At 35.3% G+C, this 27717-nt stretch overlaps 2 protein-coding genes and 1 long non-coding RNA gene across 3 annotated transcripts; 2 read left to right on the top strand and 1 right to left on the bottom strand.

Moving 5' to 3' along the window:
* On the bottom strand, positions 1-8252 carry LOC139431694 (uncharacterized). The gene is made up of 2 exons (XM_071199796.1): positions 1507-8252; positions 1-1447 (listed from the first exon to the last, which is right to left on the bottom strand). The coding sequence occupies exons 1-2, from the start codon at positions 2063-2065 to the stop codon at positions 9-11; spliced, it is 1998 nt and encodes a 665-aa protein (XP_071055897.1). The 5' UTR covers positions 2066-8252; the 3' UTR covers positions 1-8.
* On the top strand, positions 8140-15175 carry LOC139432075 (uncharacterized). The gene is made up of 3 exons (XM_071200413.1): positions 8140-8430; positions 9035-9226; positions 15066-15175. Exons 1-3 carry the CDS (start codon positions 8271-8273, stop codon positions 15173-15175), a joined length of 462 nt encoding a protein of 153 aa, XP_071056514.1. The 5' UTR covers positions 8140-8270.
* A 10493-nt stretch (positions 15176-25668) lies between these two features.
* Positions 25669-26321, top strand: LOC139432179 (uncharacterized). The gene is made up of 3 exons (XR_011642047.1): positions 25669-25720; positions 25790-25969; positions 26020-26321. It is a non-coding gene; the product is annotated as an uncharacterized lncRNA (long non-coding RNA).
* The last annotated feature ends 1396 nt before the right edge of the window (positions 26322-27717 follow it).

Below are 27717 nucleotides of genomic sequence, written 5' to 3'. Positions count from 1 at the left end.
CTGGCGCATCAATCTAAATTCTTCAGAGTCTTTGAATTTTTTTTCACTTCCACACAATCCTTATCATCCAAATATGAAACCAACTTTTCCAAAGAACTCGCCATGAATCTAAACGAGTCGACGAATCTTATTTTCATAAACACTTTGCGTTTCTTTCCCTTGTTATCGGTTGTTTCTCCGCCAACTATTTTTTTGGAAAAAGAAATATATTTTTCTTTGTTTTGTGCTATCACCTCTACTTCCTCCTTGTTTAGGGCAATACTTTTCACAAACATGTGGGCATCGTAATTCGACAGGTTGTGGAAAAACACAGGGATAAACATCGGTAATTTATAATTTATATTGCAGACGGAATGCGCAGGACCCCTATACAATCCTGTCAAGTGATCGTGATCACACACTTTCTCTTCTTTGTTTATTGGTTTATCACAAATGTGACATACGGAACTCAGTTCATGTACAAATTGGTCCAGACAGCTTAGCGGTATCATATCCTTTGTTTGCCTCAAATGTTGTTTATAGATCTCTATTACATCCTTCTCCAATCTTATAATAAATTCCAGAGCAGCGTTTCGCCCTCGGTATATTTGGAATTTCGATAAGTTATCATCGTAAGCACACTTAATGTAGTACGCAAACGCGTATGGTTCGTGTTCAAAACATCGGGCCGTATATGGTTTATTATCATCGTAAACTTTTCCTTCTTCGGGCGTTAAGGGTTTCAGAATCGCCTCGAAATCGGCGTACACCACAAACGGAACTTTCATTTTTTTTTCAAATCCTTCAAATTGTAAAACATTTTCCTTTTCTAGATGTCCGAACTTATTCACTTTTATTTGTTCGCTTGGTACTGTTGCTTTCACTTTTTTACAGTCATCCATCTGATGTCGTACCAACTTGTCTTCAGTTGAAAAGTATTGCAAACAACCCTCACAAATATATCTTTGATGTTCATGAGTCGATGATTGTGCATTTATCAGTCGAGATAAGTTTTTTATCCAACAATAGTGGTTATTCCCGAAATTGTCGCTGACTACTAATAAGTTTACATGACGCTCCCGTTTCTGTTTACATATACATACAGTTACAATATCATCTACCATTTTCTCTCCATTATACCAAGAATTTATACCATAGACGTTAATTGAAATGTTATTTTCTTCCTCAAATTTTGGTATGTCTCTGATGGGTGCTGGGAATGTTACGCAGTCAAACTTTAATTCTGTTTCCCTATAATCTGGGTATGATATTCTTTGCGGTAAACCTGTGGGTTGGTACAGCGCGGACATCAGTGCCCAAGCAAAGCACTTATTATCGTTATTTTGCACGTTTATTACCGCTCTCTTCCCTTTTATGGATGTCGGTAAGTCGATGTAGCTCGATGCTCTTGTAGGATTAAACTTGTTACAGTTCACTTCAAGATATAATATTTCCAACAAGGTCCAACCTACAGTATTAACACCTTTAGTTTCGCATTTTACTACTTTTCTATTCTTATACTCTTACCTGAGTCCCGTTCTTGGAATTCCGACATTTTCACCATAATCTCGTCCATAAAGTCCTCGTATGTTTGGTACAAGTCTACGGCTACTGTTATAATTTTATTTTTTGTGTTGAATGATTTGATTTCCACTTCTTCCTTCGTATTTATGAAATACAATCCAAATATTTCCGTATTCACTTTTAAACTACCATTTACATTCCTCACGGACTGTATCAAACTGATAACTTTTTCTCTAATTCGGTTACTGAATTTCTTCATGTCTACGTACTTCCGCTCATGATCGCTCACTCTAAAACTACATATTTTATCTCCAAATATCGAATCTATTTTTTCTACACCATCATCTATTATTACGAAGGCTTTCTGTTTATGTTTGTTGCTGCGCAGATGTGAGGAGTAACATTGTCTGGTTACGTGTTCATCACATATTTCACACACTATAACATCTCCTTGTTGATCCTCTTCCACCTTTCGACGTTTCCCAAAACATGCTGTGCGTTGATATCTCACAAGATTATCTGGTCTAGTAAACTCTTTGTAACACACGTCGCAGGTCAACATGTTCACAACACTCTTACTTCAATACTGTTGAACACGATTTCTATCTGCTATTTAAAGCATACCTCCTCCGAAGTGGGGTTTTCAATGAACTCACGTCGTGTAACCTTCATTTCAGGTCACGTACAAGGTCAATGTCATGGTTACAATTAAGGTTAACTTCAAGGTCTCCGTTGAGGTCAAAGTAAAGGTCATTGTTCAGGTCAAGGTTACTGATCAAGGTGATGGTCACTCAACGTGATCTTGACCTGAGGTGAGCTCAAAGTAAAGGTCATTGTTTAGGTCAAGGTTACTGGTCAACGACCCCCTTTGCAATAGCCGATTCTAGAACCTCCTCTCAGAACCTCAGGTCAAGGTCAAGGCCAAGGTCACGTTGAGTGACCAGAGTGTTGTGAACATGTTGACCTGCGACGTGTGTTACAAAGAGTTTACTAGACCAGATAATCTTGTGAGACATCAACGCACAGCATGTATTGGGAAACGTCGAAAGGTGGAAGAGGATCAACAAGGAGATGTTATAGTGTGTGAAATATGTGATGAACACGTAACCAGACAATGTTACTCCTCACATCTGCGCAGCAACAAACATAAACAGAAAGCCTTCGTAATAATAGATGATGGTGTAGAAAAAATAGATTCGATATTTGGAGATAAAATATGTAGTTTTAGAGTGAGCGATCATGAGCGGAAGTACGTAGACATGAAGAAGTAACCGAATTAGAGAAAAAGTTATCAGTTTGATACAGTCCGTGAGGAATGTAAATGGTAGTTTAAAAGTGAATACGGAAATTTTTGGATTGTATTTCATAAATACGAAGGAAGAAGTGGAAATCAAATCATTCAACACAAAAAATAAAATTATAACAGTAGCCGTAGACTTGTACCAAACATACGAGGACTTTATGGACGAGATTATGGTGAAAATGGATATTTAGCCACCCACATTCTTTTAACTTATGTGAAATTCTGCAGTACTTTCGAATTCCATAAATTGGTCTTAAGCACCCATTTCGGACATACTGCAGCCGCCTTCGATTGTCCCCAGTTATGCAAGTACCATAGACCGAGTCACAATGATTAAAATTGGATAAAATCAAAGAATCAGTCAGTAATCTTTTACTGTTCTCATTAAATACATGCCGATATGGATAAAAGGATTTTAATACGCAATATGATTTCTGTAGTAACTTGTTTATATGTGAATTAAATTTTAAATCATCATCTATTAACAAACCCAAATTTTTCACAGTGCGTACGTGTTGTAGTTCTTGATTATTTACACAAATTTTAAGATTGTCATCAACAAATTTCCTATGATTTCTGTTACCAAATACTATCACATTAGATTTGCTGGAGTTTACTTTTAAGCCATGCGCCTCAGAAGTGTCAACAAGTGATTGCACATCAGAATTTATTTTGACAGCAGCAACATTAGTCTCGGTGTGAGGAAATGATATTAATAACTGAGTATCATCAGCATAAGCATGATATTCACAATGTTTCAAGCCGCTGTAGAACATTGTAACGAAGTTACATTTTTTTTTCTTTCTGGAAAAATTTATATCATCCGAATATACTTCCCACATTACCCCGACCTCCTACAGTTTCCGCCCGATTTAGAAAAATCCAAAAATTGATACCCTATCACCACCCACTTATGCAACTTTATTCGCATTTTCCTTAATTCCTTAATTTCCTTAATTAAACTTCAAATTTTCATGTTAATCCATTTAAAACCGTTAAACCTTTTTCCGAAAACGTTTCCTGACCGAATTTCAAATAAACAAAAGCAATTAGTGGAAATCGCCGAACGACGTAATTACCGAAAGCACATGGTTTCTGAAAATTATTATTTAAAATAATTAAATAACACCACAACGAAGTAAAATGCGAAGAAGTATCAGTAATCAGTGTGTTACTGTAAACAAGGCCTACCGTCCCGAGTGAGTTACAGCAGCCAGCGAGCTACCGTTCAGCTACCGTACAGCGACTATTTTTTATGATGCGGAATTAGAAATCGTAGAACAATCAAACCGATTTCAAACAATTACTAGTATCATGAAATAACCGTTGAATGATTCTAAAGAGGATCCGATTATGATTAACATGATTATTAACCAAAATCATCCCGCATCTTAATTAATTAATTTACTTCATTCCTGATGGTCATCCATGGAAAATACTACCCGTATAGGATTGCCCCGGACACCGCCCAACTGCTGAAGCTACTTTGTGTTGAAGTGCGCGTTAATTAATACTGATTAGTCGAAGTTAACGTGAAACACGCGGTCGGGAAAATGTTTATGTATGTAAGTGCCGTAAACGCTAACAAATTTTGATAATTATATTTTTGTAATTTTCCACATAAATAAGGGTATCTTTTGAATTATGTTATAAATTTTTCCGATAATTATTTTTAATTAATTGTTAATTACTCCGCTATTCCTTAATCAATTTACTCCGCTCAAAAAAGGGATTTAGTTAATTTTGTACCCCGCATCCGATAGCGCCGTTAAAATTTTGCTATTGTCATTAATTAGCCCCCACATTATAATTTAGTTTTGATAACTTGTTTTAATACGATCCCCCACTCGGAAAAATCCAGCTTTCACCCCGAACAAGTATAAATAGCCGGTCAAAATTTCATTTTAGATCAGTCTTCAACTGTCTCGATCAGTCTTCGACCGTTCTTCAAGAGTCTTCCGCCGTCATCAACCGTCTTCAAGAAGTTCGCCAGACTTCACCGAAAAATCTCCGAATTTTGGAAAAAAACCGAGTTTCATCGTAAGTTTGTTTTCGGTCTTGCAATTGTGGGACTTTGATTTTATTTTGTGAAATAAATTTTCATCCAATCTCCCGACCGGGTGTTGCTGCGAGTTTTCCGCAACACTCTCCCGACCTGGTATTGCTGCGAGTTTTCCGCAATACTTTCCCCGACCTGGTGTTGCTGCGAGTTTTCCGCAACACTCTCCCGACCTAGTATTGCTGCGAGTTTTCCGCAATACTTTCCCCGACCTGGTGTTGCTGCGAGTTTTCCGCAACACTCTCCCGACCTAGTATTGCTGCGAGTTTTCCGCAATACTTTCCCCGACCTGGTGTTGCTGCGAGTTTTCCGCAACACTCTCCCGACCTAGTATTGCTGCGAGTTTTCCGCAATACTTTCCCCGACCTGGTGTTGCTGCGAGTTTTCCGCAACACTCTCCCGACCTAGTATTGCTGCGAGTTTTCCGCAATACTTTCCCCGACCTGGTGTTGCTGCGAGTTTTCCGCAATACTTTCCCCGACCTCGCGTTGCTGCGAGTTTTCAGCAACACTCTCCCGACCTGGTGTTGCTGCGAGTTTTCCGCAACATCTTCCCGACCTGGTGCTATCGCGAGTTTTCCGTAGCACTTCAGCCAGATCAATTTTTTCCTTATGAATAATTATTTCAATTGCGTCCGAAGTACGAGTCCCACAAGATTGCACTAGGCCAGACATTTACCGATTATATATATTTAAATAAAGATTTTTTTTTTACCTTCCTCCGTAAACTCCTATGTTGATTTTTTTTTAATTATTAATAAACTTTGATTTTATTTCTTAATTTATGAACCACATGTTTTTATTTTTTTTAACCCTCTCTCAAACACCCTGAATCTCCGACTGTAACCCCCAAAAGCTACTTGGAGGCGAAAGAGTTCCTTAACTCTCTAAACATAAGGTGGCGCCCGAGACCGTTAACATCCCGAACACATAACAGGGCACCAAGACCCCTTTTCCTAGGACCGAACCAGGATAGGACGTCGCAAATTTTGGCGCCCGAGCAGGGACCGTTTTTCCGGACATACGGAAGAAGAGCAGGGACCGTTTTTCCAAACATACGGAAGAAGAGTAGGGACCGTTTTTCCGAATATTAAAAAAAAAAATTAAACCGATAATTAAAAATGAATACCGGCGAAGACAACCTTGAACCACCAGTCGAAGGACCCAGTCAGGATGTAGCAAATGTGCGAACGGGATGGATATATAATCTTAGAAAGGTTGATTTGGAAGTAGAATTGGACAAATTTGGTTTAAATGCAACTGGCACCGTGGATGAAATGAGAAAACGTTTAGCCAAATTCATCAAGGATGGTCGATCACCGCAACTACAGCTGAAACCGACGCCGTTCATATTTCCAACCGTTATTACCCAAAATCCTGTAACAAGTCCTATCAATTATAACCCTCCGAATTCCCCTCAGCGTTCTCTTTCACAATCACCTCCACGTCATGAACGTACTGATTTTACGATCCATCACCGACAAGATTTACGTTTAGACCGATGGCGTATCAGTTTCGAAGGATTATACGATGATGCAGTTGCATTCTTCGAGAAAATAGAAGAAACATGCACCGCCCAGGGGATCCCGTTAGACGATTTACTTCCTAGAATGCCCGAACTTCTACGCAAAGAAGCTGCGTTGTGGTACCGAAATAACCGACGGTTTTGGAGAAATTGGAAACAATTTTCCGAAGATTCGTCATAAGATCCGCCATAAGATCAAGACCCGCGACGGTAGAACCGTGAGAATTACCCTTCCGCCCGAAAAGTAATCTTTTTTTTTTCTCCTCTCTTATTTGTCCGAACCGTCCATATAACCTTATATGCCGTCCTTTAATCCCGTTTAATTTTCATTGGTATTAAATTTCGTTTTTTTTTTTCTCTCCAAACTAGATGAGCATTAGTGACTCATGTGACATCATTTCTTTGGGGTCAACCGATGATTTTGACATGGAAGAAGGAAGGGAAATGGAAAACCAGAATATCGCCGCCGAGGAGTTCCCGGAAATCCACGAGGGCATACTGGTGCCTATCCGAAATCCTACCGTTAACGATGGAACAGTCACTACCGAAAATATCCCAGCCGACTACCCAACCGATTTCGCCGATTTCGACGACAAAAATGCAATATATACCGCACAGGTTACCTTCACCGACGTTGCCACCCAAACCGACATAGAAGAAGAGAAAGTACAACCACCGCCCCTACCACCGTTATGGGAAATCCTAGATGTATTAGGGAAAAGTTCCAACCGAAGACCGGCACCTACCCCGATCCCAGACTGCGTGAGCATCAACCCGGACCTTTGCTGGCGCTGTGGGAAAGATGGACATCGTCGGGATACATGTACCAATCCGGCCCTATTGTTTTACCCCCGGTGTGGAAAAACTGGAGTAATGTCCCGAGATTGCCGTTGTACTTATTGTACCTCCTGTAAGATATGGAGAGTACCAAAATCCGAAAAATAAAATTTTGGAACAAAATTGAAGCCGAAAAGAAATCCGAAAATTAAAAAAAAAAAAACCGAACTAAAATTCTTTTTTTTTTACCGAACAACGAGGGGTGTGTAACGAAGTTACATTTTTTTTTTCTTTCTGGAAAAATTTATAACTTCCGAATATACTTCCCACATTACCCCGACCTCCTACAGTTTCCGCCCGATTTAGAAAAATCCAAAAATTGATACCCTATCACCACCCACTTATGCAACTTTATTCGCATTTTCCTTAATTCCTTAATTTCCTTAATTAAACTTCAAATTTTCATGTTAATCCATTTAAAACCGTTAAACCTTTTTCAGAAAACGTTGGTGACCGAATTTCAAATAAACAAAAGCAATTAGTGGAAATCGCCGAACGACGTAATTACCGAAAGCACATGGTTTCTGAAAATTATTATTTAAAATAATTAAATAACACCACAACGAAGTAAAATGCGAAGAAGTATCAGTAATCAGTGTGTTACTGTAAACAAGGCCGACCGTCCCGAGTGAGTTTCAGCAGCCAACGAGCTACCGTTCAGCTACCGTACAGCGACTATTTTTTATGATGCGGAATTAGAAATCGTAGAACAATCAAACCGATTTCAAACAATTACTAGTATCATGAAATAACCGTTGAATGATTCTAAAGAGTATCCGATTATGATTAACATGATTATTAACCAAAATCATCCCGCATCTTAATTAATTAATTTACTTGAATCCGCATGTGGCTGAATTCATAAAAAGCCAAATTCGTTTAGCTGGACGACATCCTCAGGGAAGAAGATACACATTAAGCGATAAATGTTTAGGACTTATACTACACAAATCAAGCCCACAATCATACCGGTTGTTTTCAAAATTATTTAACTTACCAAATAGGAAAACAATAGGAGTTCTGCTTCAAAATATTCCATTGAATATGGGAATTAATAACCACATTATTGAAAAATTAAAAGAGGCTGTTGCTTTTTTCACATCCAATGAAAAACTGTGCATTCTATTATTTGATGAAATGGCGATACAACCTCATATTTCATTTAATACCAGAAGTATGCGTTTCGAAGGGTTCGAGGATTTGGGCGATACATAGTCAGCAAAAATTGCAGACCACGCAATTGTATTTATGTTAAGAGGTGTGTTATTCGAATATGCACTGCAATTGGTTTGAAGATCATTAGCACTGTAAGTGATCAAGGGTCATCAAATGTAGCTGCCATCAATTACTTGATGAAAAATTCAATAAATGAAACCGAATATGTTAACCGAAAATGTTACAAAGTCGACGGTGAATTTTTATACCATATATTTAATCCACCTCATTTAATAAAGGGAATAAGAAATAATTTATTAAGTAAAACACTAGTATGGAAACAAAACGATATTATTAACCGAGCAAAATGGGACGACATTTACTCCGCATATTTGTTAGACAACGCATAAGGGGAATTAAGATTGATGCCGAAACTAACGGATGAGCATTGTGACCCCAAAAAAATTCGAAAAATGAAAGTATCCAACGCCACCCAAGTATTTAGTCATACTGTAGCAGCAGCTATTAATGCCATAGTCAAATCAGGTAATGTATTATTATTAATTTAATTAATACATTACAATACATTATTATTGTGTATTATAGTGAAAAAATTTAATTTGAAAGTTCTAATTAAATTGTCTTTGTTATAGAAATACATAGCACCGATAAAAAATTGGACAAATCTGCTCTTGGGACCGCAAAAATTTTGAAATTCTTCGATAATCTGTTCGACAGTGTAAATGGTGTGCTACTCTATCCCCAGGGTGGCAAAGTATTACGATGTGCACTGACAAAGGATTCAGCCCACAACAAATTTGTTGAAAGTGCAATACAAGCACTTTGTAATATGTATTTTGAAAAGAATGACAGCAGACAATATATACCGCCTTCATTAAAAAATTGGTTGGCGACAATACATGGACTTCAAGACATTTTTAAAAATCTGGAGAGTCAAGTGTCCTTTTTAAAATTAAAATGTTTTAATCAAGACCCTCTAGAAAATTTTTTCGGTCAAATAAGACAAAGAGGTGTAAGGAACGTTAACCCTTCCGCAACACAATTTGAAAACCATTACAAAACATTATTAATTAATAATTTATCATCACGGCATTCATTACATGCGAATTGTGAAGCAGACTCGTTAAATATAATAACAAATATAAAAACTTTTCTGGGGCAAAAAAATGTGTTACCCACAGAAACGTATATTAGAAATAGTGACTTAGTTTATAGTATTACAAATATAGTTACCCATAATATATCAAAAATCGATGGATTTGCTATTAGCTATGTGGGTGGCTATATTTGTAAAAAAATTAGATCGTTACATCAATGTAGCTATTGTAGAAATAATTTAGTTTGCACGGACATAAAAGACCAATGGCATAGTTTTACCAAAGAAAAAGAATTTGGTTTTGGTGTTCCCCTCTAAAATATGCGACGCCCGAATTGATTAGAGGTTTAATTAAATTGTAAACCAATTTTTGCCTGAATTAGCGCAAAGAAAAATTAGTTTTTGTGTATTGTTAGAGATTTTAAATGACCAAATACTATTCGATTTTTCGATATCGTGTGGTCACATTGAAATTGTAAAAAAAAAAATTATCGAACAATTTTGAGAGACATGTTATGCGTTTACGCACAAGAACGTTTTTCTGGGCAAGCAGCATCCAGAAAATATCGTGAAATGTACCCTTACAGAAGGCAGCCAAACCGGAAGATATTTCAAAATATTTATAATCGATTGGGTGAAACAGGTTCATTTCGTCCAAAATATCATACAGGACGTCCTAAGATTATCACTCCGCAGCAAGAAGATGAAATTTTGGTAAGAATTGCGCAAAATACTGAAATAAGCACTCGTCGATTGTCTGCAGCAACTGGAATAAGCCAACCATCCGTGACTAGAATTTTACACAAGGAAAATTTATATCTCTATCATTTTATACCTGTGCAAAATTTACTTCCAACAGATTATCGAATCAGAGTTCAATTTTGTCAGTGGCTAAAAGGAAAATTGAATAATAATCCAACATTCCTAAATAACATTCTTTTCACGGATGAAGCAACCTTTACCAGACGCGGAGTTTTTAATTGGCGAAATAGTCATGCCTGGGAAACCGAAAACCCTCGTTTAAAAAAAGATAGACATTTCCAGCACGAGTTTAAAATAAATGCGTGGTGCGGTGTAATAGGCAATACATTACTGGGCCCAGTTGAATTACCTCCTAATTTAAATGGAGAGTCATATTTAATTTTTTTAAATAATGACTTAGTCGACCTCTTGGGAGATCTTCCATTACAACTAAGAAGAAATATGTGGTTCATGCAAGACGGTGCTCCTCCACATTTTTCACGTGCTGTGCGCGAACATCTGAATGAAACATTCCCTCACCGTTGGATTGGACGTGGTAGTGAATTTCAGTGGCCACCTCGCAGTCCCGATTTTAATCCACTTGATTTTTATGTGTGGGGTTACATGAAATCAATGGTCTATGCTGAACCTACTATAAATACACGAGACGAGTTATGGAATAGAATTCAAGATGCAGCCAATTGAATACGAAATAATCCTGCTACATTTTTTAAAGTCAGACAATCCTTAACCAAACGGTTAAATGCGTGTATAAATGCTGGTGGTGGTCATGTTGAAAACCTTTTGCAGTAGCTCATAATTAAGCTTAAATTTAATTTAACTTCGCACAACATTAACATGTAGGTTTTGATAACAGTTGTCGTAAGTGGTCTTAGTTCAAGTCTGTTCTAATGTATTTCGTTTTATTAACTGGCGTACAATAAATTGTTTTATTACGTAATTTTTTTATGGTTTCAGTTTAATATTGTTATCAATTATCAATTACGGTTAGGTAAATGTCAACATTCCATGCCATGCTTGTGTCTTAACAGATTAATGCTACGTCGACCACCGTGAAATGTAGTGTAGTGAATTAGTAAAATTCAAATATCTCGAAAATCGTTAATATTTTCAAGATCAAAGAAGTATAGCTTTTTTCTACAGAAATGATGGGGCTATCCAAATTAAACAAGTATGTTGTAAAATAATGAGCGATAAAAAATTTGTAGCTGATTTCATCTAATTCATATGGCGCATGTGGCGACATCTACGAGTTAACTCAAATCCTCTCACACATTATTGTTTACCCTTACAAAAACTATAAGTCAACTATGAGTCATTATGTAGAAAAGTAGCTGATCTATTAACAAAAATCTATTTTATTTTTTTCGCTTTAACATCCTGTATCTCAGTAAGGAGCAGACTAAGACCCATTATTGTTAATGAAAATATTATTATTTTGGCCTCCTGAACGTTCATTTACAATTTGGCCCATTACTTATGAATCACCCTGTATATCAATGTTTTTTAGAAATTAATTTCTTGTTTTGCTTTTGCGGTCGATAAAACATAAGTGAATAAGTATGTTCATTGTGTTTTATTAGACGCAAAAAGCTGAAAAAAATTAATTTCTGGAAAATAGAATTTATTTTAAATGAATTATTTAATTTAAACTATCGCGCCATAGCAAATTAATTTGAGACTATTTCAATAGATGGTGCTATTAAGGTTTAGTTAGTAATGCCTAGGTTGCCTATCTCTATACTTATATTATCTCTGGATGAGATTTGGAATATAATATTAACAAACACAAACGAAGAAGTTTCAATCCAACGATTGCGCTATGCCAACAAAATTCAAAATAAAGCAACCTATTCTGATCTTACCATACCAGAATTGAAAGCTACACTCAGCCTGATAATTTTAGCAGCTACATTGAAATCAAACCACCTAACAACTAATATTCTTTTTGATTCCACCTATTCAGGTTCCAGATTCATCAGTACCATGTCAAAGGAGAGATTTAATTTTATAATTAACTGTTTGAGGTTTGATAATAAAGACACCAGAGAGGAAAGGAGGAAAACTAACAAATTTGCACCTATTTCCGAACTATGGGAAAAATTTGTGGGAAAATGCCGAAGTAGTTACAAACCTGGAATGTATGTCACTATTAACGAAGAGCTTATTGCTTTTCGAGGCCGATGCCCGTTTAGGATGTACATACCGTCTAAACCAGATAAATACGGTTTAAAATTGGTAATGATGTGTGCTAATTCAACTAACTACATGATCGGTGCTGTTCCATATCTTGGTAAAGGTACCTCTCCAGATAATGAACCAGTAGCCGACTTCTTTGTCAAGCAATTAACCAAAAGTATTCGAAAATCGAATCGTAATATAACAATGGATAATTGGTTCAACAGTATCTCACTCACCCAATTTTTGCTGAAAGAAGATAATCTAACTGTGATAGGCACTATAAAAAAAAATAAAAAGGAATTTTCACAGAAATTTGTGGATTTGAAATATCAAAACAGAAAAACAAATTCGTCTCTGTTTCTATTTCACGATGATATGATTGCGCTGTCATATAAACCAAAGCCAAATAAGTTACTATTGCTCATCTCATCTGCGCATTTGGAAGGAATAGTTGATAGAGAGAGTAATTTGGCTGCTGTAGTTAGGGACTATAATAAGACCAAAGGGACTGTCGATACATTTGATCAAATGTGCCACCATATGAATTGTGGCCGAAAGACTAAGCGGTGGCCCCTATGTTTCTTTTATAATATGATTAACATAGCTTGCATAAATTCTTATGTAATCTATGTACACAATTGCTACAAACTGAGCAAGAAGCCATTATCTAGACTTGACTACATGTTGTCCCTCCATCGACAGCTGTCTCATGATTAGCAGCTACACAGACTAACGATACCTACTTTACCATCTTATTTAAAGCAAGCTATTGAGAAAAATGTTGGTATGGAAAGACAACCGGAAGCTCATAGCAGCCAAGATACAAGAGCAATGGGCAGTGGCGAAAAGAGTCAAAGAAAGTATTGCTCTTTCTGTTCCTACAAAAAAAGAAGAACAACAACTACATATTGCAAAAAGTGTACTACACCGATATGTGGCGAACATTCTACAAAGATTTGTAGTAATTGCAATCTATAAATATTTTAAAACTTTTAGTTAACGGTTTCCACTTCAGTTATTTTTTTAGTTTAATGTTTAGTTGTTTGTCAGTTTAGGATTTCGTTTTTTTATTGCTTTATAAGCTTACAAATTATTTTTTGTTATAATAAACAAAAATTATTCTTAGCAAAATGTTTTATTTATTTATTTTTACATATCTACGTAAATTTTACGTATGGTTAGTAATAAAGTGTTATATTTTAAGGTTAGTATTATAGGGTTAAGTTAAAAGTATTTTATAATAAAGCAATTTCCAATTTTTTTCTCAGTGATTTTCAAAACAACATATATCCCACCTCTTTCTTTTGGCCCAGTAAGAGTACAATAGGCCCTATATGTCATTTAGAAACCCCAAATGTAGCGTGTTGATGTACACTTTTCACTAAGAAAAACTAGATAGAAATAACGCAATGTCTGGAATTTTAAACACTTTTCTTTTATTTACTCAAAATCTTGGGAAATGGATTTATGTGGTTTTTAAAATAATGGATTCAATTATAAATAATTGAACCCAGGTATGGTCAGCGTAAAAATGCGCCAGTGCGAAGCCACAAAAAATTGAGGTCTATACCTTACCAAACGCCCTGAAAACAATTGAAAACCTTTCACTTTGTTTTAAAAACATTTAGTAATTTTATTTTATAAAATAATAATCTTACTTTCGTCTTAAAATATTTTATATTAAAATGCTTTTCAATGGAACGTACCCAAAATTAACCTAAAATTACAATTAATAGAGCGGTTTTATTTTCAATAATCATTTATTAATATTATGAAAGTTTTGATGTTGGACTTTTTGGACTACAGGATGCAATATTCTGATTGTACCTGTTAAAATTGTTCTAGAACAATAAAATGGCCTTTGTTTTAATTGAATTTGATGCAACCGAAGGTTGATACTGGCTCAGTAGCGGTCGTGCATAAGTCTTGGATCACACCAAAAAAGACGACAAAACTCAAAATTTGTTTGATCGAGCCCTAAAGAAGGAAGAGCCTATTGATAGCAATAAATGGGAGCTATGTAAAATTAAGCTGTGGTATGCAAGACGTATTTTATTTGACCAATTTATTATAAATTAATAGCTCTTATAATAGCAGGAAGCTAAATTAAAATTTATTTAGGTTATGTAGCTGATATAATCGTTTTAAAACAGTTACTACGCAATAATTAGGAATTTAACTTTGTGCCACAAAGGAACTGAAGACGCGAGTGGATAAAGGTGTTATGTAACAATTTTGAGAATTTTAGGATTTTTGGCTTTTTAAGTGTTTTATGCAGTAACTTAAACGTCTAAAGATGTTTTGCAGATTAATTCTTACTTTTTTGCAAAGTACCGGTTGATAAAGGTGCTATGAGTTTCACTTTCTAAATTAAGTTAATGGATAAAGGTGCTATGTGACTTTAACACCTTTATCCATTTTGTTTCCTTCGATAGTGCAGATCAAGTTACCGTGATTTGTTTGTATTTAACTAAATTTTAACAGGTGCTAAATCGTGTAAGTAAAAATAAATTGCACATGCTAATTTATGTTTCAAATGGCTGAATTACGTCCGGTTAATGGTGATGCGTTTTCCTCTTTTTGTATGGTTAAGTAACATGAATATTGGGTTCATTTATCTTTAGATTCAGGTATGGGATTTGAGTTCTGTATTGGCCAAGACGAATGTATAAGCACTGATTTAAATAAACATAATATTGCGGTACAAGAGAATAATTCAAGTGATTGGCAATGAAATTCAAAGGAAATGTATTGGCACACCTAAACACACAATGGGAGAAGATACCCCAAATAATTCAGATAGTATCTCGACAGAAAAAAATCAAAAACTAAAAAAGAAAATATTTGAATCTTCAGAAAAGATTGCTAGGAAAAGGGAGAGGGATCCAAGTAAGTGGAAAAGGGAAACGGCAAGGATTGGAAGAGATCGAGGGGAAAAATATATGTCTCAAACGGGAAAAGAAATTGCCGCTAAGAGTCCAAATCTAAAAAATGTACTGTGACGAATCGTTGCAGATTAAATTGCGATGAGAAGTTTGAAGTCAACTGAAGAGAAAATATATTTAAAAGTTTCTACAAGTTAAATCAGAATTCCAAAAATATTTTACTTTTCAAAAGTATAAAAATTGGCCCAGTTCAGCGCCATAGATCTTCAGCTAAAAATCCAAAACAGTTTTCATTTAAATATTTTATAACTTGTAATGCAACACAAACGCAAGTTTGCAAACTTGCTTTTATGTCATTATATCAAATTGGTAGAAAAAAAGTTGCTGTTATTCAGAGAAAGATGAAATCAGGTGAGGTAGCTCCAAGTCCAGACAGAAGAGGCTGCCATAATAAAAGGCCCCATAAATTGCCAGCTGAAGTTGTTGAATCCATTGTTGACCACATAAAAAGATTTCCTGCCGAACAATCACATTATTCAAGGAATAAAAATATTAATAAGATGTATCTTTCTCCGCTGCTAAATATAGCTAAAATGTATTTGGTTGTATATAAACGAATGTCGCACCAAAAAATTTCCAGAAGAGTACATAGTAAAATTATGTTCATATAGCAACATTTTTTCTACAAAATTTAATTTATCTTTTGGACAACCTAAGAGCGACACTTGCAGCACTTGCGACAGCGGTGAAAGCAATGAAGAACATAAAAAGAGGTACAGAAAGGCGTTTGAAGAACGGAAAAAGGATAGGTTAAAAGCTAAAAGCAACAGCGAAATTGCGAGCTGTTTGTATTATTTCGCCCAAATGATTAAAGAAAGTAACCCTGAGATTAATCACCTAATAATTTGGTCAGATTCTTGTGCCGGCGAAAACAAAAATTTTAATATCATTTCTTTATATCAGCTCCTAACTTTGAAGGGCATGTTTAGAAAAATTGATCATAAATTCCCAGAGGTTGGACATTCTTATTTGGACTCTGATAGAGATTTCGGAAGAATTGAAAAAACTTTTAAAAAAATGTGAACGGGTTTTTGTACCCGATCAGTACAGAGACATCATAAGAACTTCAAGCACGAAAAATGCAATGTTATGAATATGGAAAACCATTTTAAAAAGTTTGATCAATTGCCTCTAAAACTCGGTTTATATAACAGAAAAAAAAATAAATCGGATAAAAAAATACATTTTAGAGATGGTATCAGATGGATTAGGGTGGAAAAGTTTGGGGAGTATTCGTACAAGGAATGTCTGGATGAAAATACCGAATTTGAAATTGTCAATTGCTTAAAAAATAAAAAGACTACAGAAATATGTGTTTATCCAGACAGAGTTTCGGAAAAATATGGCAATATTTCTAAAGAAAAGTTACTGAATTTGAAACAACAGTTGCAATTTGTACATGAAGAATACAAATATTATTACGAAAATATTATACGCGATAATAAAATACTTTAGATGACATCTTTCATTCGTAATAAATTTTAAATTTGTCTCTCATTTAGTGGATAAAAGTGCCAAGTGCCACATATTCTTTCTTGTAATTCCTTAACTTATCTTCATTTTGTAAAGTTATTATACTGTAATATATTTTGTTGTTGAAATAAATTGAATAATATGAAAAAAGAAATAAAAGAAATAAATAGTAAAAAGTTCCAAACAAAAAACTTTGAACACGAATAACTCAAAATTGTTCCCGTGTTACATAGCACCTTCATCCACTCGCGTCTTCAACTATTTAAATTTTAATTTTTCTTATGTGTAAAATTTTGTTCACTGCCATACAAGCCCTAATTCAAATTAATTTTTAACATATTTTCCTCTTTAAAATAACGAATATTGACGCAATAATTGCTATTTTTAGTTTGTTTTGTGATTTGTAGATGATTACAGTCAAGCTCAGAAAAAGTTAAAATTGGCTGAGGAGACCTCTGATCTGTAAACGGAAGCTGAGCCAGAGCTACCTGGCAAACTAAAAGACCTGTTCGATTTGAAGAAGATTTACAAAGCGATAGCGCTGGTGAGTCCGACGATGATACAAGTCGCTGTGGTCTGCCCAGGCCACCACCATTAAAAGTACATCTTTCAAAGGGTAAAATGTTCATCTTCTCTTACGTTTTTTTTTTTTTTTAATCTGGAAAATTTGAAAATTCTAAAATTTAGGCAATTTGAATTTTGCTTCACAAAACCGTAAAAATATTAATAATATTAATATTTGCTAATATACGGCAGGCACTTAGCAATATAACATCATCAAGGAACGTTTTGAATCATTCATCGCAGGACAAGGAATTGAATTGCAATCGGGAATTTATACCGGTTTGTTCCACGCTTAGATTGAATGCCCCTGTTGGTGAAGAAGAAAATAGAGATCAAGGTACATTTTGAATTCTATCGTTTATTTGAATTAATTTTTTTTTTCTTAATACCTAGCGCTTCAAGGAAAAATAATTGATAAACTGTCAAAAATTATTGAGCAAAATAATGAAATTTTGGGTCTGCTGAAAAATAGAGGCGGTTCAAGTCTTCATTCGCATGTGGAGCTACAACCTAAATTTCCTGTAAAATTGCCAGTTCAAACATTTGAGGATTTGGTCATTTTGGATCAATATTTGTCTGACAATGAGAATCAAAAATCACTGGTTAGTAATAATTCGAGTTCTACCTTTGTCTATATCTAAATAAATTTTTAGTGTTTATATTTAGCAACCTTAGATAGAACAAGCTTAACTTCGTCTTGCAACTCAGCCCTACGTTACTGTTTGTCCTATAAACTTTCCAAGGATCTCAGTTATTTTGGAAAACGACTTAACAAAAAAGCTTTTAATAGTTATAACCTTAAAAAAGTTATTGTTGGTAAGACATAACATGTTTTTGATAGTATATAAGACCAACCAAATTCTTTTGTTTTAGCGGCTGTAAAAGCAGCGATTCCATAATCTGATGAACGACAAATAGAAGATCATATAAAGAATTGGTTAAAACGATCGCCAAAAAACTACTCGCTAGAGGAAGAAAAACGAAGAAAACAGGCAGAAAATGCCGTACAAGATTAGCGTGGGAAAACGACAGTTCTATCGACGCGTGAACAATCGGGAAGAACAATTTGTAAAAAGTTTAAGTGCTGCAGATGAAGTCAATTGCAGTACGCAGAACGAAACGGACTTTAATCAGCCTGTAACAGGTACGAAATTTCTAATTATAATTTTGATTTGGTCGAAAGCCCAAATAATTTGTTCGAAAGTCCAAATAATTTGTTAGTATTGAATAATCCTGTTGAGCGCAATATTTTTAACGACACCAAAGATGATGTTAGTCGTAATGATAAGGAAATAATAATAGATAATGTTAGTTCTGAGTTAAGTTTACCTCAAAAACTGCAACATTGGGCAATTTACGTCTGGATCGAGTGTGTCTCATGGTGCTATAACAAAACTGTTACATATACTGTCCTGTTATCATCCTGATTTGCCAAAGGATTGTCGCACTATAATCAAGACTCCCTTAAAAATGAAACCCTCTATTTTAGAGACTGGTACATATTGTCATTTAGGACTTGTTAAATCATTACAAAATTTTCTACTAAAGCATCCTAAGTTTTTACACCATCAACTTGAAATAGCCATTAATATAGATGTATGTATGTATGTATGTAAGCGTGGAGTGCGTAATTTTTACGCTCGCACTTAGGCCCCATCGGGCCCCTTGTGCATTCTCCCTTGGAGGCTTGAGGTGGAATGAGAAGGTATCTCGTTAGGTGACGATACCGCTTACTCGTTGCCAATGACGAGTTACCGCCGCCCCAACCCCCCGGACCCACACTTCATCTCGGCCGCAGCCTGGCGGAGCGCACGGCTAGCTCAACGTTCTGGCGGAGGAGCGCACGGCTCACTCAACGACCTGGCGGAGCGCACGGCTAGCTCAACGTCTTGGCGGAGCGCACGACTTGCTCAACGGCCTGGCGCAGGTCCGATCAGCGTGGGCGTGGGGTCAGAGAGCGCTCACGCGCATTCGTCCCTATAAAGTCAAGCCTCACACACATGCGTGCTGCTAACGACAACCAGAGATGTTAGACTGGTTGCCGGGACCGACGGCTTAACGTCCCCTCCGAAGGACGGGGGGCGACTCAACGTGCTTTCACCGGGGTTTGAACCCGGGACGTCTGCGTGTTAACCCGAGAGCTAACACGCTGAGCCATCACGCCCCCTAATATAGATGGTTTACCCTTGTATAAAAGTACAAATGGTCAGTTGTGGCCGTTTGGGTTAAGTAAAAAAATTATAAGAGTAGAGCCCTTTCCAATTGGATTTTTTTTGGTACTTCTAAACCCAAACCTTTACAATCTTTTTTAAGAGATTTTATTTCTGAGTTGGAAGCCATTCATGAAAGCGGTTTCGAATTTAATGGCAAGTTGTATAATGTGCGCATTTTTGGCTTTATATGTGATGCTCCAGCAAGATCCTATTTAAAATGTATTAAATCGCATGGAGGGTACTCCTCTTGCGAAAAATGTGTAGAAACTGGGTACTATATTGAGGGTAGGGTCATTTTCAATTCAACAAACGCTTTAAAAAGAACTGATGAATCTATTAAGAATCTGACTGATGAAGATCATCATTTAGGGCTTTCACCTTTAGCAGGGCTTCCAATTGGGTTGGTGTCTAACTTTCCCATTGACTACATGCATAACGTGTGTTTAGGTGTCGTGCGAAAACTTTTGGGTTTGTGGATAAGTGGTCCTTTAAATGTAAGACTCCAAAGCGCTAAGGTGAAAGAATTGTCTTCATTTTTAGAACGTTTTAGCAAATCTATTCCAGTGGAGATCAACAGAAAATGTAGATCTCTGTCAGAATTATCTCGATGGAAGGCCACCGAGTTCAGGACTTTTTTGCTTTACTTAGACCCTATTGTTTTAAAAAACATAGTTGATATTGCCGTCTATGAACATTTTCTGTTGTTCCACTGTGCCATTAGCATTTTAATTTGTGAAAAACGATTAGTACAACTTGGTATCGATTTTGCAGAAAATTTGCTGAAAAGGTTCGTTGAACATTCTTCCTCAGTATATGGCCTAACGTTTTTAATACATAACGTGCATTGCTTATGCCATCTAGCAGATGACGCTCGTTCTTACGGAGTACTTGATAACTTTTCGGCTAATGTAATCGTTTAGAAGAGAGCGAAAACAATCCTTTTTACGACTTACCAAAAGATAATGTACAGTTCAAAAGCATCCCCAGGCACACATTGGAATTGTGAATAATGAAGGAGCAGCGGTGGCGGTCTTGGGACACGTCCAACTTATGCCAAACACGCAATCTGTACGACAACTTTCTGCAGCTTCCGGTATTAGCCAATCTAACGTTTTCAGAATTTTACATAAACACAACTTCCATCCATACGAAATTAAATTAATTCACGAATTAAATGATGATGATTTGAATCGAAGGCAAGAGTTTTGCGAAATTATGGTCGAGCGTATCAACAATAACCCAAATTTCTTGTACAACGTTTGCTTTTCTGACGAATGCACTTTTTCACTTAATGGAGAGGTTAACCGGCATAACTGTAGAATTTGGAGCGATACAAATCCTCATGTATTTCGAGAAGCTCACACTCAACATCCGGAAAAGCTAAACGTTTGGATAGGAATTTTGGGAGACCACATAATTGGACCTTTGTTTATTCCTGGTAATTTAAATGGCGAAATTTATCTTGAAATGCTGGAAAATGTGATTGATCCGTTAATAACAGAAAAATTAGAAAACGATCCTTTACTACTTGAACAACAATTGCATTTCCAACAAGACGGAGCTCCTCCTCACTACGCCGCACCAGTTCGCCAATTCCTCAATTTGCAATACCCCGGTCGTTGGATTGGAAGAAGAGGTCCTATAGATTGGCCTGCCCGTTCTCCTGACCTAAACCCTCTGGACTTCTTCTTGTGGGGACATCTTAAGTCCAAGATTTTTGTGACTCAGCCCGAAAATTTGGACGAACAATTCGTTGGCGTAGAATTGTAAATGAGTGTCGTCACATAACTCCAATTATGCTGAACCATGTTAAAGACGGTTTTCAGTCAAGATTGTGTTATTGTATGGAAGTCAATGGAGGACAATTTGAACATTTGATTTAAAAACGCAGATTTGATTTTTTGATTGTGATAAACAAAACAACATGATAAAACAATTCAATTTTTTTATTTATAACCAAAATATTCAAGGTTGCTCATTTGAGCTCAAAAATTGATTTTTGGCGAAAACGATTCATCAAATTTACGTTTTTCATACACCGTTGTAAAGAGGCTTCCAAGACCTTTCAAATGAAGTATCACTCAACCCTTCTCCCCTATTCAATTTTGAGGGGTTGAAGCACCCACTCTTAGAGGGTTGCTCGTTCAAACCTCAAATAACGTCAAAAGATGTCCCCCAAACAAAATCATTCGACGGGTTTCGGGAAACTTTTCTAATCACTATGGGATAAGAAATATACGGGGTGGCTCGTCTGAGATGGAACACCTGTATAATGTGTTACACCTTAAAGATTTGGTTATTACAACTTATTCACATTCGAAATCAAACTGTTATTGTATAATTGAAAAACATTTTGTACGAATACAAAACATTATTTTTACTTCTGATTCAAAAATATTATACACCCATCCAATAAGCTCGTGCCATTTAGACATATATACTGTCTCTAATTTGTCAAACACCTTTGACATATGGCTAATAGATAATCCAGACGTAATTGCCAAATGTATGCTATTTAAAATAAACAATGAACAGTGGGTATCAATGCCCATTCTTCATACTATTAAGTAGATGTATTTTTGTCACCTACGTTTTTAATGCAATATTTTTATTACCCAATGTAAAGCGACATACATTTATAAGATTTATTTCCTTGTTTTATAAATACAAAGAACGTTTTCTTTGTTGTTGTAGAATAACACCTTTATTTTTAGACGATTTATTTCCTTATTGTATATTAAATAGAAAGAACGCTTTATTTATTCTTATAGAAAAACCTTTATGTACTGCTCTACTTAGTATTTTCAATAAATTGTCAATTATGAGTGTAATTATTTTATTTTAACCTATAAGTAAAATATTTCCCTAATCTTACGTAATCTAAAAACGTAAAAATCACGTCTAAAATAGGCGTACATGTACTGTGACATTCCAACGTGATTAACACGTAACAATTACGTCTCATTATTACGTCTATTGGGTGAAATTCGACGAATCGTCAACATATTTAAAATGTGACTCTGTTTGCTGGGAGTGGATTGGTACAACTTTTGTCGGGATATAACCGAACAGCACCTTGTCGACAATCCTACCCAAGTAGGAGGCTTCGATGAGAACACGCTGTTGTCCAAAACGGTGGAAATTGATGAATCGAAATTTTTCCACCGTAAATACCACCGTGGACAATGGCGTGAAGGCCATTAGGTTTTTGGGAGTATTGAATGAGGTAGTGGCAACTGCTTTCTGGTGGAGGTGCCGGATAAAACGGAGAATACCCTAACCCCAATTATTGAAAGGTACATATATATTATGTACAGAGTCAGCCAAACTAAACGCCCCATTGTTTTTATACAAAGAGGTAAAATAAAAAAATAATATTTAATGTAAAGGATTTATTTTTGAAAAATTAAACAATTACGTATAAACGGTGGAGCATTGAGTTTAGATGACCCCACGGTATGTTAAGTCACTAAAAATAAAATGAAGTCAGGATTTTAATACCCTCACAAACCGCTAGATGGCGCTGTAAACGCAATCTGCAATCTGCATTATCTACAGAAACAAAGCGTTTGTGCGCTTGTAACGTCAAACTGAAAGGTGAAAACAATCGTCCATTTCTGTTTCGTTTTTCGTTGTGATAATCTCGGCTACTAGGAACATTGTTATTTCTGACTTTTATCTCGCTTTAGTGTTTTATATATCTTAGTTAAGTGTTTGGATAAGTTAGTTTAGTGTTCTGTATAAGTTAGTTTAGTGTTTTCTATAGGTTAGTTTAGTGTTTTATTGACTTTACTAGTTTTAATTTTCCTTTTAATACTACGTTATTGCTGTGGAAAGGTAATATAGAATAATGAAATTAATAAGCTGAAATATATAAGGTTTTGTTTTGTTTTGCGTTAAATAGCAGAATAATGTCGAAATACGTTGGATGTGCAATTAATGGTTGCTTGGATATAAAGTCTTCCCGACATCGTTTCCCCAATCCACATAAACAGCCTGAGCGTTTTAAGAAATGGATTATTGTATCTGGCAATGCTATGCTTTTTGAATTGGATCCTGATAAGGTGTATTCTAACCGGAGAGTTTGTCATGTCCACTTTCAGGAAAGCGACATTACTTCTAATCAATTCATTGCGAGAGATTCAATACCATCGTTAAGATTACCACAACCTTTAGGTATGTAATACATACAAATTAAATTAATTACAACATACATATTGAGTGTAATGGCAATATAAATTGTAAATTTATGTTATTTTTAGAATTACCCCTACAGGAAAACATTGATCCAACAGAATCTTCTACATTGGACAAAGGAGTTTCTGAACCAGGTAATTTTATATTTTTGTAATGAATAAAGAATTTAGGTTTTAAGCTTAAGATTTTCACCCAAGCAGGTAGATTTCACTTTGTTCATATCCTTGTTCAAAAAGAGTTTTAAAAAGGTTCTGAGAGGCAGGTAGAAAGATTCCATCTGTCTGCCTATTATAATCTTTATGGAACAATTTAACAATTCTTTACTTCTTCTGGAGTTTAGTTTTGTTTACAGTTTATTTTATCAAAAAAAAAAAAAGTTTGTAAAATTATTAACATTTTAATGTAACAACTTTTAATTAACTTTACTTTAATTAACAACTTTTATTTTTTATTTGATTTTTTCATCTAGCTTCATCAGCCAGTCATTTTGATAAGCTAATTTCACTTCCTTGTCCATCATCACAAACTGCAAATAATCCAGGTAATTGATTTTTCATTAAATATATTTGTAAATTTATATTTACTTATACTTATTTTATTATAGAAGTGTCGATAGAAAAGGACGTGGCTGAACCCATGCTTATAAAAAGACGAAAGATTAGTAAGTAAATTTTTCTAATTATTTTTTTAGAATTATTTTTTTCAATTTAAAAACAATTTTGTTTGCTATTTATGTTCGCAATCGAATTAAATGATTAAAATAAAACGATTTTATTATAAAACAAATGTTTGTTTTTGAAATCTTTACGTCTATTTCCTTCTTGCTTGCAGCTTATAGAGGGCAATTATCTAACACAGAATGTGGTAATAAAGCAAATATAATGCAGACTGTGAGAACATTGAAAAAACAAAGTTATGTCCTGCGGAAACGAAACTTCACTTTAAGACAACGGTTTCGTAAAGCAAAACAGATGTTTTTAAATAACCCACTTTGTGGGTATAATAATTTAAACCCAGTGTTGTTAAATTTCTGCAGAAGCCAATTAAACTTGGCAAAATACAACAAAAGAGGTCGACGATATTCTGTGCAGGATAAACTGTTTGCTCTCTCCTTATACAAGCAATCCGGTAGAAGCTACCGCTTCTTAAGCACTTTTTTCTCCCTACCATCTCGCAGCACAATTACTAACCTGCTCCAAAGAATTCAAATTCGACCTGGATTAAATAAAGTAATTTTTGATAATTTAGGACAATATACAAAAAAAAACAATGAAGAACGAATGTGTGTTCTAATGTTTGATGAGGTGTTTTTGGATGTTCACACCAATTACAATATGAAATTCGATGTATTTATGGGATTTGAAGATCTGGGACATAAAAAGGCTATGAAAATAGCTGATCGGGCTTTGGTTTTTATGGTCCAAGGTATAATTAAAAAGTGGAAACAACCAATCGCATACATGTTTTCGAGTGGGGGTGTTAATAGTAGCACCCTCATGACATTAATAACAGATGTAATAAAGCGGCTGCAAAGTTGTGGTATTGAAGTTGTCGCAACCATATGCGACCAAGGTGCGGCAAATCAGGGGGCATTAAACATGTTAGTGAAATCATCTAATCAAACACAAAATGATGAGGCCAACACATTTTCTGTTAACAATCAAACAGTGGTGGTAATTTATGACCCTCCTCATTTACTAAAAGGAATAAGGAACCAGCTTTTAAAAAAAAATCTTGTATGGAGGACAGGTAATGAAGTCCTTGTTGCAAATTGGGAACATATAAAGATGACCTACTATGTAGATGTGATGAGTGGAGATCTTCGTGCTATTTGGCAAATTTTTAGCCATACAATGGCAGCTACCATGTCGATGATGGCACGAAATAGTAAGTTAATAGTAACTGTACTACAAATAAAAAATCATTGTATTAAACTCTTTCTATATTCTTTTACAGATGAAGTGAGCAGTGATGGCAAAATCAATATACCAAAAGAGGCGAAGCAAACAGCTCGTTTGCTAAAATTTTTTGATTCATTATTTGACTCAGTGAATGGGACTCTTATGAGGAATGTTGAAGGAAAACCGCTGAAAATGGTTGTGACGAAAACCAGCGAACACCGGGAGTTTTGGAGGGGTATGGTAAAGAAAATGTAAAATACCATTATAAATTTTATAATTTTTTAGACGCCATAAAACAAATTTCCAATATGAAATATGAAGATCGTGTGACAAAAAGGGAGTCGACGCCTCCTTCTTTAAAAAATTGGCTCGTCACGTTACGAGGGATGCTGCTGATTAGTAAACTAATTGAAAGAAGAAAAATAATGTTTTTCGTCCCTCGACAATTCAATCAGGACCCCCTGGAGAATTTGTTTGGGCAAATCCGACAAATGAGGGGTCGAAATATTAACCCAACGTGCCAGGGGTTTAGCGACTCCTTTAAATCTGTTCTAGTAAGAAAAATGTTATCTCCGCATTTGGTTGGAAGCAACTTTGAAGAGGACGGAAGTTCGATGTTACTGAAACCTGTCGTTTTTTTAAACTCCTGCAGAGAAGAAGACATTTTTGAAGAAGAAGAATGCCAACTTCCTCAAGTAAGGAATCAAATTAATAACCCGGTACAAAGTAGCGTTTTTACTTACGTTGTTGGCTACGTGGCGCGGAAAACCACACAAAAATTTCGCTGTCAATTCTGCGCCACCCATATAATTAATAAAAATCCAGATAGGAGGAAGACAGAACATGCATTTATTGTAAATAAAGAATATGATAATGCAAAATTAATATTTTGTACAGAAACATTTTTAAGTAACATGAAAGACTGTTACAATATAATTTATTATGTATTAGATAATGATTTTAAACGAAATCACATTTTAAAATATATTAAACAAATTATTAAAAAAAATGTTACATTTACGTTTATATGTCACCATACGGAGATAGTCGACTTTATTTTAAATCTGTTCATTAAACTCATTTTATTTAATTTTTGCAAAAAAATTAACAACATTGTAAAAGGCAAAATCACAAACATAAATTTTAAAAACTGTTTGTTTCAACAAGCAGAAATAATGTATTTAAAAAGAAAGAAATAAATTTGTTTTATGTACTAATTACTTTTATTTATCGATTTAATTAACAACTGCTAATAATATACATTTTATTTTATACCGTTATTTTGCAACTGATAAATCTATTTTCTAAATAAAAGAAATTGTGAATTTTATCTTGGATAAAGTTGAAATTCACATTTTTTCAATTTATTTGGAAAATGGACTTGTCATCTTCAAAATAAATTATTGGTATAAACCAGTATATAAATACCTATGTTTAAATTTCGCGCTTTAAGACAACTAGTTGCCACACTATCCGCTTGGGTGCGCTGAATTCAATGGGATCGAAAAATAGTGGGGAGTTAAGCTTCTATTTACAAATATATATTTTTCTATGGATGACCCTAGGAGCCCTAGGAGCAAGTATTAACTAAAACTTATTTTCCCAAATTAACCGCCTATTTCCCAGTGGCAAAGGAATACCTGAAAATGAAATGAAAATGTTTTTTTTAGATATGTGCTCCCAGGCACAATTATTATTTCCGACGGGTGGAGGGCGTACGGAAATATTAACCAAATAGGAGGTGGTATTTATGAACACGAAGTAATAACCCACGAAGAAAATTTCGTGGATCCCGACGATCCCACTATTCACACACAGAACGTTGAAAATATGTGGTTGAGGGCGAAGAGGAATCTGAAGCGCCAATGTGGTACTTCAGAAGCCCTCTTTACCTCTTACCTACATGAATTCATTTGGCGCAATAAATTCAAGAGTCGGGATATTTTTTCAGCGTTGCTCGTGTGTGTTAGGGAGCAGTACCCA

This window comes from Onthophagus taurus, chromosome 11, assembly GCF_036711975.1.
Source record: "Onthophagus taurus isolate NC chromosome 11, IU_Otau_3.0, whole genome shotgun sequence".
Classification (NCBI taxonomy): domain Eukaryota; kingdom Metazoa; phylum Arthropoda; class Insecta; order Coleoptera; family Scarabaeidae; genus Onthophagus; species Onthophagus taurus.
The sequence above is the reverse complement of the archived record's forward strand: the minus strand, read 5'-3'. Positions and strand labels throughout refer to the sequence as shown.